Source organism: Mytilus galloprovincialis, chromosome 12 (genome assembly GCF_965363235.1).
Source record: "Mytilus galloprovincialis chromosome 12, xbMytGall1.hap1.1, whole genome shotgun sequence".
NCBI lineage: Eukaryota > Metazoa > Mollusca > Bivalvia > Mytilida > Mytilidae > Mytilus > Mytilus galloprovincialis.
The window spans coordinates 340,110-355,971 of NC_134849.1; the positions used below are offsets into that span (position 1 = coordinate 340,110).

General features: G+C 32.4%; 2 protein-coding genes and 1 long non-coding RNA gene across 3 annotated transcripts in view; 1 reads left to right on the plus strand and 2 right to left on the minus strand.

Annotated features, from left to right (window-relative positions):
• The window catches only part of LOC143054461 (uncharacterized), a 261,664-nt gene that overhangs the window by 221,462 nt on the left and 24,340 nt on the right, over positions 1 to 15,862 (minus strand). The gene's annotated exons all lie outside the window — the stretch shown is intronic.
• LOC143054460 (uncharacterized) overlaps positions 1 to 15,862 on the minus strand; it is a 49,847-nt gene that overhangs the window by 15,076 nt on the left and 18,909 nt on the right. The window contains exons 5-6 of the mRNA XM_076227467.1: positions 7,216 to 7,530; positions 5,050 to 5,355 (exon numbers count right to left, since the gene is read on the minus strand). Coding sequence (XP_076083582.1) covers positions 5,050 to 5,355; positions 7,216 to 7,530 — 621 coding nt within the window. The remainder of the gene's footprint in view (positions 1 to 5,049; positions 5,356 to 7,215; positions 7,531 to 15,862) is intronic.
• LOC143055323 (uncharacterized) lies at positions 13,300 to 14,688 on the plus strand. The gene is made up of 3 exons (XR_012971988.1): positions 13,300 to 13,408; positions 13,759 to 13,838; positions 14,402 to 14,688. It is a non-coding gene; the product is annotated as an uncharacterized LOC143055323 (long non-coding RNA).

The window sequence follows — 15,862 nt, forward strand, 5'->3', positions numbered from 1 at the left end:
TGTCAAAGCATAAAAATAAGATTAAAATACAGTACAGTTTATCTCTTTACTTGATATCTAACAAATTTATCTTTATAACCAATTATGTACATGATGTATGGCCAAGATAAAATACAGTTTATCTCTTAACTTGATAACTTACAAATTTATCTTTTTTACCAATTTAATAATGTACATGATGTTTGGCCAAGATAAAATATATGTGTGTTTCCAGGTACCCGACCGACTTTCAGCCATGATCAGAAACCTTTTATTGATGTCAATTTTTTTTTTAAATCCAGATTTTTTATCGTTTTTTTCAGGAAAAAGTTTTCATTTAGAATAGCTTTTGACTCGCATCTTGGTTTAAACGTTTGATTTCCTTGTAACTTTTAAATACAATAAGCATTTGTATGATATAGAGTGAAGCTAAACAAACAGCATGGCTACTACCATGGCCTTAAGTTTAAGTGTGTTATCAATAACTGTCGATGAGTGTTCACACAGGAAAGATAAACTAGAGGCTCCCAAGAGCCTGTGTCGCTCACCTGTTTTTACTGTTGCTTTAGAATTCATGTAAAATAAGGTGAAAATCATAATTAAAAGTATAAGATACCCTAATAATGATTTAGGCCAAGTTTGGGTTTATTTGTCTTGGTAGTTAAATTAAAAGCAGGTCATCCCATTGTAGTCTTACAATAGTTACTGAAGACCCCTTACAATAAATCATTATTCAAACTAGTTTTCAAGTGACCATTTGAAATTGTTTTTTTTACAACTTTCCTTTAGACTTCGATAGTAAACCCTTATGTTCTATTTTTAACCATGGGGCCATGTAGGTTGGATGACAGGGTCATCGGATAAATTTTTCCATCAAAATACTCTATTGAAAATTGTGGCTAACTTTAATTCTTTTTGGCCCAGTAGATTAAGTGGAGAAAATTTTTGTAAAAGATTAATATGTAGATCTTACTTTGCTGAACATAATTGCTGTTTGCAGTTTATCTCTATCTATAAAAATATTTTGAACAGATATATCATGTTAAGGAGGGGTATTTGCAAAAAATACCAGTCGAGAGAATGTGAAATCTCACGAGCTGTAAGGCAAGGGAAATTCATTCTCAAGACTGGTATTTTTCGCAAATACCCCTCAAGAACATGCTATATCTGAATAATTACACCGAATGTTAACGTTGAAAAAGGCATTGATGATCCTGATGGTACAAGCGTCCAGTCGGATAGAGTATTTTTTGGCAAATACCACGGCAGAGGGTAATAAACAGCTGCGCCATGAGCGCATGATACGCCCGACGTCTTATGTGGAAGTTTTATGCAATAATCATAAATAGTTTCTGAGAAAGTTTTAAGCAATAACCATATATTTTTCTTGAGACACAGCGGGACATGTGAAACCCCTAACCCTGTTTTTTTTTTCTTCGAAAAACTAAATATCACTAAAATAAAATTTTGAATCAAAACCAAAAAGTATACAGATCTTTAGATTAATATAACAAAGGTGTGTGTAAAGTTTTAAGGAATAATCATAAATTATTTTTGAGATACGGCGCGACATGTAAAAAAAAACCTCCCCTGTTTAACAAAATACTCAATAACTCCAAAATAAAGTTTTGAATCATCAACAAAAGTATACAGATCTTTAGATTAATATAACAAAGAAGTGTGTAAAGTTTTAAGCAATAATCATAAATTGTTTTTGAGATACGGCACAACATGTAAAAAAAAACCTCCCCCTTTTTTACAAAATACTCAATAACTCAAAAATAAAATTTTGAATCATCACCAAAAAGTATACAGATCTTTAAAGTTTTAAGCAATAATCATAAATCGTTTATGAGATATGGTGCGACATGTAAAAAAAACCTCCACCTTTTTTACAAAATACTCAATAACTCAAAAATAAAATTTTGAATCATCACCAAAAAGTATACAGATATTAAGATTAATATAACTAAGAGGTGTTTAAAGTTTTAAGCCAAAATCAAGAATAGTTTTTGAGATACGGTGCGACATGTGAAAAAAACACACCCCTGTTTTAGTTACAAAGTGCCGTAACTCAAAAAGTTTTAATCTTATTTTCACCAAAAAGTATACAGATCATTTGACCATCATAAGAAACAACTATGTCAAGTTTCATGAAATTTGGATAAGTCGTTCTCAAGTTACGGTGCCACATGTTTACGCCGGACAGACAGACGGACGGACGGACACCGGACATTTGTATACCATAATACGTCCCGTCAAAATTTTGACGGGCGTATAAAAAAGGCATATATCCTTTTTGCAAATACCCTGGCGGCGTTAAAAAATGAACGATATTCATTTGATAACAGAAAATTGGTGAAAAATACACCGGCTATCAACCAATCAAAACCCAGGATTCTAACATAAGGTGTAATTAAAGATAATAACCAAAAACTGCAAAATTTTCATAGATTTGCCACATCAGGGGCAGCAACCCAACAACAGATTGTATGAATCAACTAAAAAATTCAGGGCAGATAGATTGATAAACCTGATAAACATTTGTACCCCCATTTAAGGTTTGCTCTTAATGCTTTAGTATGTTAGTTTGAGAGATATAAGCCAAAAACTGCAATTTACCCCATATGTTCTGATTTTAGTCATGGTGGCCATGTTGGCAGGCGGGGTCATGGGAGACATTTTTGAAACTAGACACCCCAATAATGATTGTGGCCAAGTTTGGTTAAATTTGGCCCAGTAGTTTCAGGAGAACATTTTTGTAAAAGTTAATTGAGAAATGAGAAAAGCTCACTTGGCCAGGTGAGCTAAGAAAAAGCGTCAAGAAAAAAACCGTTATCCGGAAACACATGGAAACTGATAAAAGTCATCCCAAACTCGGATGAACTATGAAAATTTTCCGAAAATAAGACTAGATAATATAAATACTTTAATATAATTAGAATAGCATTATTTATCTATATTGATGTAATATTTATAATATTTTGTAAACGACTAACAATATGCAGTTTATCTACCTGAAGAATCCCTGAACTTCTGGTACTAATGAAACAGGGACCTTCACTGAGATAGCTGTGTCAGTGGAGTATTTGTTAACAGCGAGCAATACTGTTGTTGAATAAAAAAAAAAAAAAAAGAAAAAGCGTCATTGACCCAATTTTTAATTTCTTCCACCTGTATTGATATAATTGATATAATTATTCAGTATCATGACTGTCTTAAAGAAAAAGAAATGTACTGAATGCATTTTAACATTTAAAATCCATGAAATGTTAGGGTTAGGGTTAGGGTTGTCACGGAACAGAAGTTCCTTCATAATATGAATTCCAAATGGAACAATTATTCTGGAATATTATTTCCACAGGAATAAATATTACAGTAGATGTTCCTAACGGAATAAATAGTATAGAATATTTGTTCCATCAGGTTCAGGTATTATGACATTGTTTATAACAAAGTTTCCAGTAGAACTTCTGTTAGGTGGAACAAATATACGTTGACAGGGTAAGGGTTAGGGTTAGGGTTAGGGTTAGGAAAGTTGTACAGCTTTTTAATGTGAGGGACTTTAAATTCAAGTGTACTGTTCCAGTATCTGATGCTCTTGAAATCTTATCCAATAGTGTCAAGGATGCGACAGAGGAAGCAACCAAACAAGCAGTGACCGCTTTTCGACTGTTGATGGCCAGAAAGAAGTTAGAGTATACAACTTAAATCTAAAACTGGTATCCAACATCTTTCAGGGTAGGATACATGTCTGTCCAAGTACTGTTAACCAACTAATTTTCGTCAGCAATTGATTTTTACGTCTTATGCAAGCAGAAAAAATAACGTGAATATAGATCGTCGCGAATATGTAAAATTTGGATCTTTCTTCTTTTAACTACATCAAGCAAATTTGAAAATCAGGAAATTAAATCTTCGCGAAATAGGCTAGTAAGGGCTAACCGAGAAATAAAGTTTCCGCGAAAATAAGTTGGTTTACAGTATTCTACCTTCACCATTATCTACCCAACCCAGCCTTTCAACTGTTTCAGGCATATGGTATATTTTTTTTCTGCGGATTATGAATGGCCACAATCAACGAACTGATTATCCTGCCATGACTTTTGTGTGCATACGGACACAAACCCCTCCCCCTCCCCCAATTTGATAAAATTTATCTCCACTTAAGACCAAAAAAAGTTGTGTTCTTAACAGAATGAAAATGCATACACACGTTGCATCTTATATATTTAAATGCATTATTTCTTGTTCAAATAGGTTTATAGGTTTAATATTGAGGTCTTGCTGTCAATTACAACAGATGTAGAGCTCATAAATGGCCATTTGGCAATTTACCTTTTTTTCGAGACGAGGAAAATAATTTCAAAATAAAATGTTTTTCCTACCTGTCATTTTGGGCATGTAATAGGACACACACATATATTTTATCTTGGTCATAGCCTTATTGTAAAATGATATCATCCTGAACATGCATGAAATATTTGCTACTGGATGTAAACATACAACAATCGTATCAATCTTGTAAAAGGATATCATCCTGAACATGCATGAAATATTTGCCAATGAGTGAATAGACGACAATCTTATCAATCTTGGAAAAGGATATAAAAATAATGTTGTTTGTCAATACTTGTCTGGTTATTTTTACTAGTTTATATTGTAGACGAGACTAAAAGATTTTTTTTTTTTTTTTTTAAACAGTTCATTGTTTTATCAAATCATATATCATGTCTATTTAGTTCCAATTCTACCATTGGTGACACACAAAGCTTACAGTTTTGGAGACCAAATCCATTTTGATATGTATGTATCTTACACATGAAATTGAGAATGGTAACAGGGAATGTGTCAAAGAGACAACAACGCGGCCAAAAACAGTTAATAGTTTTGACCACTTTACTTGTGATAAAACTTGTGTTGTTAACCAGGTAGAACAAAATGATTGCCCTTCTGGTGCCCCTCATTAGCCTAATCATTCTCTTCAACGTTAAAGATTATTTTGTTTGAATTATGCATGCAGCTGTGCATTCTATGTTAATTAATAGATAGTTGATAAAATAACTGAACCTGTTTGATTTAATTCATCTTGGTTAACATCAGTTGATTCTAAGACAGAAACCAGCTCTGCATTAGCTGACACAGGATCCTCCTTAAGAGCCTCCAGAAATAACATATAATCTTGTTTACTTCTGATCTTAGCTATAAGTTTTCTATTCATTTCAGCTGACACTCCACTGGAAGCTATATCTGCATGGTCATCTGGTTCTAAAACTCCCTTTGATATTAATGAATCAATGACATTTCTAACATCAGATAAATTCTGAATCAGATTGTAGTAGTTCTTTTGCAACCTGACTGAATGGTTCCCTGTACCTAAATAAAAGAGAAGGAATTAACAGTCATAGTAACTTAAGCTATGACTTTTCATTTGTTTAGTTGAATATTGAGTACAATTATGAGACACTAATATCAATGCAAGAACAATTATGTTGACGGTGTTTTATAGAGCCTGTAAATATAGCTTATACCACTGCATCAAGTGTGGTTCGTTATTTCTCCAATTGAGACAATTAAATTTTCATCACTTTTTATCAATATTAACAGTGATTTTGTTATTAATAAATTAAACATAACAAAATAAATACTGCAATATAGAATACACTCTTATGGTCCTACATCCTGTCAATACTTGTATTTTAGCATTGCCCAAGGTTGACTTTTTCACGGATTATTTAAAATGTCTTTACATATAATTAAATCTGTTGGATGTGTACTGATTGAAATTTTAGTCTGGGAAACAATTTATTCATCTATTTGTAATTGTCTATTAACTAGCATTCAGTAGCTGTGAGTACTCTTCGGTCGGTACTTTGTGTCTTTAGTCTTTTTGTTTTTTGTGCTTTATGTTGATCTGATAATCATGCCCTTGTCAACTGATTTTTAAAGTTTGTTCTTATGGTTTGCTTTTACACCAAATCACAGTTAGTTCCCTTGGGTAAATTTGACCAGTATAATTAAAGCATGTTGTATTATTTAATGCAAAAGGATATCAAGGTTATGGCAAGAATTCTTACATTTATCAATTAACTTTAATTTGAACAAGATGAACCAACACCTGAAGTGGTTATTGTGCGGTTGGGTAATAGTGGGTGGATACCGAAAGGTATTCACAGTTGTCTTTTAAAAGTAAAATAGAACAATAAAGACAACAACACCCATCAATTACCCCATGGTAAGAGTTTAGTCTGGTTGACATGTTTCGCCAACAAGGGTGGCATCTTCAGGACAATATTACACATGAAATCAAACAGTGAAGTACAAATTTTGCAGTTGTGTGGTTCGCCGAACAATAGAGGTTGTGAGGACGACGTTATAGATATAAATAGAAAGTGAAAGTAAAATAAGTATATAGTATAGTTAAAAGTGAAAGTTAGTCAATAAAGTTATTAACAATGTGTGAGGAAAAAAGAATTAGACATTTGGAAACAGAAGCAACCACAGAAACATACAGATAAGAAGCAGTCCATCACTGAAGATTAACATACCATACATAAGAACACAAAGTCAAATAATTCGGAATACCAATCATTTTACTTAGTGAAAAAGGAAGGAATTAGAAACAAAATGAACCACTTAAACCACAAAACACAAAACTCTTACCATGCGGTAATTGATGGGTGTTGTTGTCTTTATTGTTTTATCTTATTTATCAATTAAATGTAATTCAGACCAATCTTTCCTTCATTTAGCCATAAATTGTGATTTATGATACAGGAACAAGTCTTCTATTAAAGGGGCGCCAGTGGTACCCATAGTAATATGGGACCCTGTAATTAAGTGGTGGTAGTTGTTTGCTTTCTTCTAATTTTTTTTTCTTTTTTTTTTGGCAGTTACTTTTACCGTTTGAATTAGGTGTTTGTCTTTAATAACTTTCTACACATTGCTCATTGTTGAAAGCAATAGCTTTCATACCGATAGTTACATGCATCTAGTACATTTGGTATCTGGTAAATAGTTGTTTCATTGGCATTGATATCACATCTTCTGATTTTTATAGATAGTGCTTTTCCTGTTATATTTATTGTACCTATTGTAATTCCACTATTAAGGATAAAAGCATGCCCAGGACAAATTAGGGGGGGATTGAAATTTCAAATAACTGGTTTTGTCTGATTGGCATTTACCAGACACTGCCTTTCATACAAATAATCAGAATGAAAACTAAATACTCACTACATGATTTAACTTTGGACTGTGAATGAACTTCATGATGGGAAAATTGTTGCCCTTCCATACATTCTATCAGATCTTTAGAACAAGTAGGAGACTCCTTAAGAACCTGTAATAATACACTGTAGGAATCTTCTGGTCTTTGTATTAGAATGTCTAAGATACATTTGTTGCGGTCAGATGGCTTTGGATGGTGTTCTATTTGTGCTCTATCTTCAATCCTAAGGATACATTTGGAAATCAATAGATCAAGGACGTCCTTATCTAGAATGGTGTCTTGTATTATCTTATCATAGAAATGGTACAATCGGTGGTGAGCTGGAAAAGAAATAAAAATGTGGTTACCAAGGTGATTTAGATATATATATATATATATATATATATATGACAGTTTTGTCCACTATGAAGAATTTGAGAATGGAAACAGGGAATGTGACAAAGAGACAACAACCCAACCAAAGAGCAGAAAACAGCCGAGGCCACCAATGGGTCTTCAACACCTTCATGTTCATGATTTTAAAAGTCTGCCTACCACACAGAGGAATACTACCGAGTTCAAAATCTAGCATGTTAGAATATAAATCTTGAGATAAAACGTTTTTGATTTGCTCATTAATTTGATCACGAGAAGCACAGAATTTGATTGCCTGAACATGATTGTCTTCCCTTGGACACAGTTCAAAATCGGGACCAATAATATTTATCGTGTACATTTTCACAAAATTGTGTTTTAGATGTTTTTTTCACGATCAGGATCGTGACAAAGGGTCAAAATCCTGTAGTACACGCCTAAATCGTGAAAGTTAGCAGGTATGAGTATAATACCATCATAAAATATACGATATAAGACCTTTAATGAACAATAAATTAATTATAATTCTTATATTTGTTCATTTATAACACTTGCATTCAACAAAACCCTGATAAGGGCCCCTTTACTACTTTGCATATACCAAACCTATTGACTTCATTAAAACAGCTTCCTCCACTATACAAGCTATAAATAATGCATGTACACTTTTATTATAAAATAGATGATAAATATTTTGACTAAGCCATAGTGCATGAACAGCTTTTAAAACATCTTGTGTCATTTCACATACAGGTCAAAGAAACCAAATTTACGAATACTGACCAACAACAACTCATTCTATTTTCATTTCTTATGTCATGTAGGTAAATGAAGTGCCGGTAAACAAAAAACAGATGGAATTTAATCAATATTATATGAGACAAATGTATTTAGAATTCAACACTGAACATATGGATCACAGCTTTACATCTTTTTTCTGGTTTTCTTTGTACTTCCTGTCATATTTGACCCCATAATTTCAGATTTCCAAAATATAAGCTGTATAATATTGAATACTTCACTGTACTGCTGCCTAGAAATAATAGTTACTCCTAATCAAAGAGCAGATTGCAGCATGCTCTGAGGGATACGATTGCCATTGTTTTCATTGATACATGTATTAATATTATTTTCAAATTTCAACTGCACGTGTAAAATGCTCGTAAAATGTAATTTACGTAATCTGAATAGTTATTCAACTTTAAAAACAGCCAATCATCGATACACGTGTATGAACAATGTACTTATTGAGTTTTGTTTTTGTACTATCAATTCCAAGTTTACTTTCCACAGCAGTCACTGAGAGTGAGAGAACGTATAACACATCGTACCTTATCACCTATTTTCCTACATGAATTCTAGGTTGAACCCCATTCCTAACTCTTTAAATATTTCATTTCCTTTGGGTCAGTGGGCATGACTCCTTTTCGTACACATTCCTCTGTTTAAATTGCGATCGGTTTTAAAATAATACGACGTCTATCGACAGCACTAGTTATTTTTTTCTCGACGTTTCGTCGTTTGAAGCGATAACATAAAAGACTCCATTTTGGCTGAAGGGGTCTTCTAGTTAAACCTTTAGGTTGTGGACTACATTTATTTAAATTTAAATGATGCATATGATATGAAATTATGCAACAACAATAACCCTCGATAGCAGACAGACATAGAAAGGATCTCGTGAGTTTCAAATTAATCAATGGAGTGAGGAATCCAGAGCAACCAATCAATCTAATACCCCTTCATGTCAAGAAAACTATACACATGCGCATAATTATCTAACATGTCTAAATAAACCCTAGACTTATGATTTGTAGCATGGACGTATATTAAATATTATCTAAACGTTACGACCTCCATTTTTTTTATGGAAGTACAATATCAAATATTAGTTTCATAACGGTGACATATAAGAAAACTCCACGTCAGTTCTTATATGACAGAAATAGATTTATTGATTTGAAATCAGAGAACTCTCGCATGTTATCAAAACTGGGGAATTCCCTCTGACGTGTTTTTAAATTTATAAAAACACTAAATATAAATACTCAGCTTAATTCTGATTTTTCATGTTGTTAAAAACACGCATACAAGTCAAGGGAAATATCGAAACATGAAGATTATGAGAATAAAATTGAGAATGGAAATGGGGAATGTGCCAAAGAGACAACAACCCGACCATACAAAAAAAAACAACAGCAGAATGTCACCAACAGGTTTTCAATGTAGCGAGAAATTCCCGCACCCGGAGACGTCCTTCAGAAGAACATTATAGGACAGTTGTTTAATTCAATCGTTTTGTTTTTATACCATTTAAAGCAAGACAATCTCAAGAATCTTAGATGTTCCTTGATGTTTAGAATAAACCGGTTGACGTGAGGGCATGGCCCGGAGTCAATGGTATAAGTCTACAGAGTCTACAGATTGCTTAAAAGCCAAAAACTTTATAAATAGGGAATGCTAAAATAAAAATAAAACAAGAATGTGTCCCCAGTACACGGATGCCCCACTCGCACTATCATTTTCTATGTTCAGTGGACCGTGAAATTGGGGTCAGAACTCTAATTTGACATTAAAATTAGAAAGATCATACCATAAGGAACATATATACTAAGTTTCAGGTTGATTGGACTTCAACTTCATCAAAAACTACCTCGACCAAAAACTTTAACCTGAAACGGGACGAACGAACGGACGAACGAACGGACGAACGGAGGCACAGACCAGAAAACATAATGCCCCTCTACTATCGTAGGTGGGGCATAAAAACATTTTCCAAGTCAAAGTCTACAAAGTTGGCTTTAGTTCCACAACTTCAGACAACAGAGTTAGTGAACCTGCTTGTTTTATCTTTCACAGAATAGAAGAAAAAACTTAAAATACATTACTTGACAAAGCACCACTTAAAGTTAAATGGTGTACAGTGCATATGAAATTTAAATTAAACATGGTTTAAATTGGGTAGAGGAAATCAAGACTCTAGCTGGCTCCAAAGTTGACTCCAAATTATCCAAACTGGTAACAAAACAAAGGCATGATAGAAGCTAGTGTTTTTCTAACTTCTATCATTTGTAGGAGTCAGAGCAGCTCCTGAAATAAATGTTAAGGTATAACATTTCATATCTAGTAATTACATTCTGCAAAAGATGCCTTTAAAATTCAAATTTCCAGAGAAAAAGGAGAATTTCATTAAAGGAGATGACACGATTTTTTAAATTTTTTTAATTTTTAATAAATCAATAAATATTAGTCTTAAAACATGTTTCGTACAATTTTGCTGGTCAAAACCTGATCAATCAGCATTTTTAGGTCAAAGAATCCAGCGCTTGTCAAAATCAATCATTATTAAGTAGATAACGGTCACGTGATCATGCTTCCGTCACAAGTTCCCATCTGAGAAAATGTCTCAAAAATGGGTGTGTCGATCACTTATGCACAATTACGCTATGGACGGTATTGACGGCACTTTGTCCGATTACTGACTAACTAAAGACAATTGACATCATCACTTTGTGTGTGGAAAATAAACAAGAAAAACACATTATAATGCATAGAGTCCAACAACGACGATTTTACAGACCAATCCGATCGGCTTGTTACCATACATATGGGTTCCTCTTATGAATAAATTTAATAAAGCGCTTTCTGCATATTTAAAAAAAAATAAAACTACTTTGAATCATGGTTATTGATGGTTAAATTGTTTGTTTTGTCTCTGTTACGGTAACGTTATAGGTGTGCACCAGAAGCAGAAAAAAAAAGATAGTAAAAGCCAGGGTATCCTTTTAAAAAGTAAAATCTCAAAAATACTGAACTCTGAGGAAAATTCAAAAAGGAAAGTCCCTAATCAAATGGCAAAATCAAAAGCTCAAACACATCAAACGAATGGATAACATCTGTCATATTCTCGACTGAGTACAGGCATTTTCTTATGTAGAAAATGGTTGATTGAACCTGGTTTTATAGCTAGCTAAACCTCTCACTTGTATGACAGTTGCATCAAATTCCATTATATTGACAACGATGTGTGAACAAAACAAACAGACACAATAGGTAAAAATGTCAAAAATAGGGGTACAGCTGTCAACATTGTGTAATCATCTTTAATCTGATATGACACTATAAAAACAAACAAATGTAACAAAGAAGCACAAAAAGGCATACATCAAATTTAACATCCTTATTTCGCTTTTTTTATTATACGATTTTATTTATCTATGTAAAATCCACCCATAAAGGATGGAAGGTTTTAAGTACTGGCAATTTTCCTTCTTTGTTTGTTCTGGAGAGACTTTTAATAGGTATTTATCATTAACATTTATGCCTATATTGTTTTTAGTTGGAAACCATGCATCACATTATTTATGCATTTGTAAGATTTTATTTGTTTCAATATAGAGTTGGCATTCTAGTTGTTTGAATGAAGAGTTGGCATTCTTTTTGTTTGAATATAAAGTTTTTATTCTATTTGTTTCCATACAGAGTTGGCATTCTAGTTGTTTGAATATAGAGTTGGCATTCTATTTGTTTGAATAAAGAGTTGGCATTCTATTTGTTTGAATGAAGAGTTGGCATTCTATTTGTTTGAATGAAGAGTTGGCATTCTTTTTGTTTGAATATAAAGTTGTCATTCTATTTGTTTCCATACAGAGTTGGCATTCTAGTTGTTTGAATATAGAGTTGGCATTCTATTTGTTTGAATAAAGAGTTGGCAATCTATTTGTTTGGATGAAGAGTTGGCATTCTTTTTGTTTGAATATAAAGTTGTCATTCTATTTGTTTCCATACAGAGTTGGTATTCTAGTTGTTTGAATATAGAGTTGGCATTATATTTGTTTGAATATAGAGTTGGCATTCTATATGTTTGAATATAGAGTTGGCATTCTAGTTGTTTGAAAAATAGTTGGCATTCTATGTTTTTGAATATAGATCTAGAGTTGGCATTCTAGTTCTTTGAATAAAGAGTTGGCATTCTATTTGTTTGAATATGGAGTTGGCATTCTATTTGTTTGAATATGGAGTTGGCATTCTATTTATTTGAATATGGAGTTGGCATTCTAGTTGTTTGAATAAAGAGTTGGCATTCTATTTGTTTGAATATAGAGTTGGCATTCTATTTGTTTCAATATGGAGTTGGCATTCTATTTGTTTGAATAAAGAGTTGGCATTCTATTTGTTTGAATAAAGAGTTGGCATTCTATTTGTTTGAATATAGAGTTGGCATTCTATTTGTTTGAATATAGAGTTGGCATTCTAGTTGTTTGAATATAGAGTTGGCATTCTATTTGTTTGAATAAAGAGTTGGCATTCTATTTGTTTGAATATAGAGTTGGCATTCTATGTGTTTGAATGAAGAGTTGGCATTCTAGTTGTTTGAATGAAGAGTTGGCATTCTTTTTGTTTGAATATAAAGTTGTCATTCTATTTGTTTCCATACAGAGTTGGCATTCTATTTGTTTCAGGTGTAATACCACCAAATCATGGTACGCCACATCCGGTTGCATACGAAAGTAGGCCTAAAAAAATATTCCCTTGAATTCGACAGTTGTAGAAAATTAACCCTGCATTTCAATGCACTTAAATTTTTCTGAGTTGTAATGTATGTTGGATGTCTGAAAGCATCATTCTTTTTTTATTTGATGGTCTTATAAAATATTTTGGAACGTTAAGGTTGCAAAGTTACTAAAGCAGGTAACCAGTAAATAACAGTGTAAAAATTGGGTTGTTTACTTCCGGTGATGATTATTTTCTTATATGCAATGAAATGTAGTGTGAAATTTTCACTGTATCACTGGAAAGGATTAAACTTTACACATGCAAAGTATTTCTTTGGTTGAAATAAAGGTAAATACTGTACAATTTTCTTAAAAGTGCCAATTTAACAAAGACTAATAGGGAAAAATCAATGGTGGTATTACACCTATTTAGGGAAACTACATGTGCACTCGTGACCTTATTGTACTTTCATTTTTAAAAGTTATTAATAAACCAGTTCATACATTGTAAACATGGACTATTCGGAATGGATTTAGACACAGAAAGCACGTTTGAGGTAAAATTGCCTTGAAATGGGGGTTTACGGGTGTTTTCTAAGTCAAATGGGTGGACAGACAAAGCTGTATTTAGTTTACTGTGTTAAATTTTAAATTACCCTTACAGTTTTGTTTATACAACATGTGAATTTTTTATTTCAGTGTTCACATGTTCTAAAGAGCATTCTGTTGAAAAATCTTATATATGTGAATTAGTCTGCAGATGACACTTCAGCATTGAAGTAAGTATCAACTATCATCACGTTTTTGGGTTTTTTTTGGCCGCAAAAGTTTACAATTTGCCATTGTGCCGTCTACATTTTGCACAGACAATAAACCATCTAAACACTTATTTGCCCTGGATTTATACACATCAGAATCCAGTCTCACATACTTAAACTTTATAATTCTTACCAATTATTTTTTGTACCAGCATTCCAAGGGACATAACACTTTTTAAAAACATTTTGAGGTATTTTTTTATTACTCTTTCTCCCCATTTTCTAATGTAAAATACAAGAAAGTGGACTATTTGTGTAAATCTATTAGAAATATACTGTTATGAGTAAATAAAAAGACTTTGATACCAGTAACAATAAATGATTGACTGAAAGGGAACCGTTATTTGTCACACTAGGCGAACAGACCAAAAATTGAGTTACACATAAGGGCTTCTAGAAACTTCCGTGTAGACTGTTAACATTTATAGAGACAGTTTTTTCAGCTGAAACACTTTGATTATTGATTTAACATTACATTTATTTCATTTTTGTGGGGAAATAATCACATTTGTTTTATTTTTTAGACAAAAGATATCAAGTTTTGATGAAAAAGGAAGGAAGAAGGAAAAATGGACCAAAACAGACCAAAACAGACCTTTAAATGAACTCTAAAAGGTGCAATAAAATTGTTTATCATCTTAAAGTTGTCTTTTGTATTCTATTTAATTGTTTGAATGCATAGATCATGAGTTTCTGATCAGATATTAGTCAACACTGCATTTTATAATGATACACTAAAATTAGGATTTTCGAAGAAATTAGACTGAAAGTGCCGTAGGATATGGCCTTACATTATAGTGATTTTCTCTGAAACTATAGCTCTGACTGAGACAAAACTTGACAGTTATGCTTGAAATAACTTGCAATCGGAGGGAAAAAAATTACATTAAGATTATTTGACATTTAGGTGTTCTTTAGGTGTAATACCACCAAATCATGGTACGCCACATCCGGTTGCATACGAAAGTAGGCCTAAAAAAATATTCCCTTGAATTCGACAGTTGTAGAAAATTAACCCTGCATTTCAATGCACTTGAATTTTTCTGAGTCGTAAATATGTATGTTGGATGTCTGAAAGCATCATTCTTTTTTTATTTGATGGTCTTATAAAATATTTTGGAACGTTAAGGTTGCATAGTTACCAAAGCAGGTAACCAGTAAATAACAGTGTAAAAATTGGGTTGTTTACTTCCGGTAATGATTATTTTCTTATATGCAATGAAATGTAGTGTGAAATTTTTACTGTATCACTGGAAAGGATTAAACTTTACACATGCAAAGTATTTCTTTGTTTGAAATAAAGGTAAATACTGTACAATTTTCTTAAAAGTGCCAATTTAACAAAGACTAATAGGGAAAAATCAATGGTGGTATTACACCTTCAATATAGAGTTGGCATTCTATTTGTTTGAAAAATAGTTGGCATTCTATGTTTTTGAATATAGATCTAGAGTTGGCATTCTAGTTCTTTGAATAAAGAGTTGGCATTCTATTTGTTTGAATATGGAGTTGGCATTCTATTTGTTTGAATATGGAGTTGGCATTCTATTTATTTGAATATGGAGTTGGCATTCTAGTTGTTTGAATAAAGAGTTGGCATTCTATTTGTTTGAATATAGAGTTGGCATTCTATTTGTTTGAATATGGAGTTGGCATTCTATTTGTTTGAATAAAGAGTTGGCATTCTATTTGTTTGAATATAGAGTTGGCATTCTATTTGTTTGAATATAGAGTTGGCATTCTAGTTGTTTGAATATAGAGTTGGCATTCTATTTGTTTGAATAAAGAGTTGGCATTCTATTTGTTTGAATGAAGAGTTGGCATTCTTTTTGTTTGAATATAGAGTTGGCATTATATTTGTTTGAATGAAGAGTTGGCATTCTATATGTTTGAATATAGAGTTGGCATTCTATTTGTTTGAATAAAGAGTTGGCATTCTATTTGTTTGAATATAAAGTTGGCATTCTAATTGTTTGAATATAAAG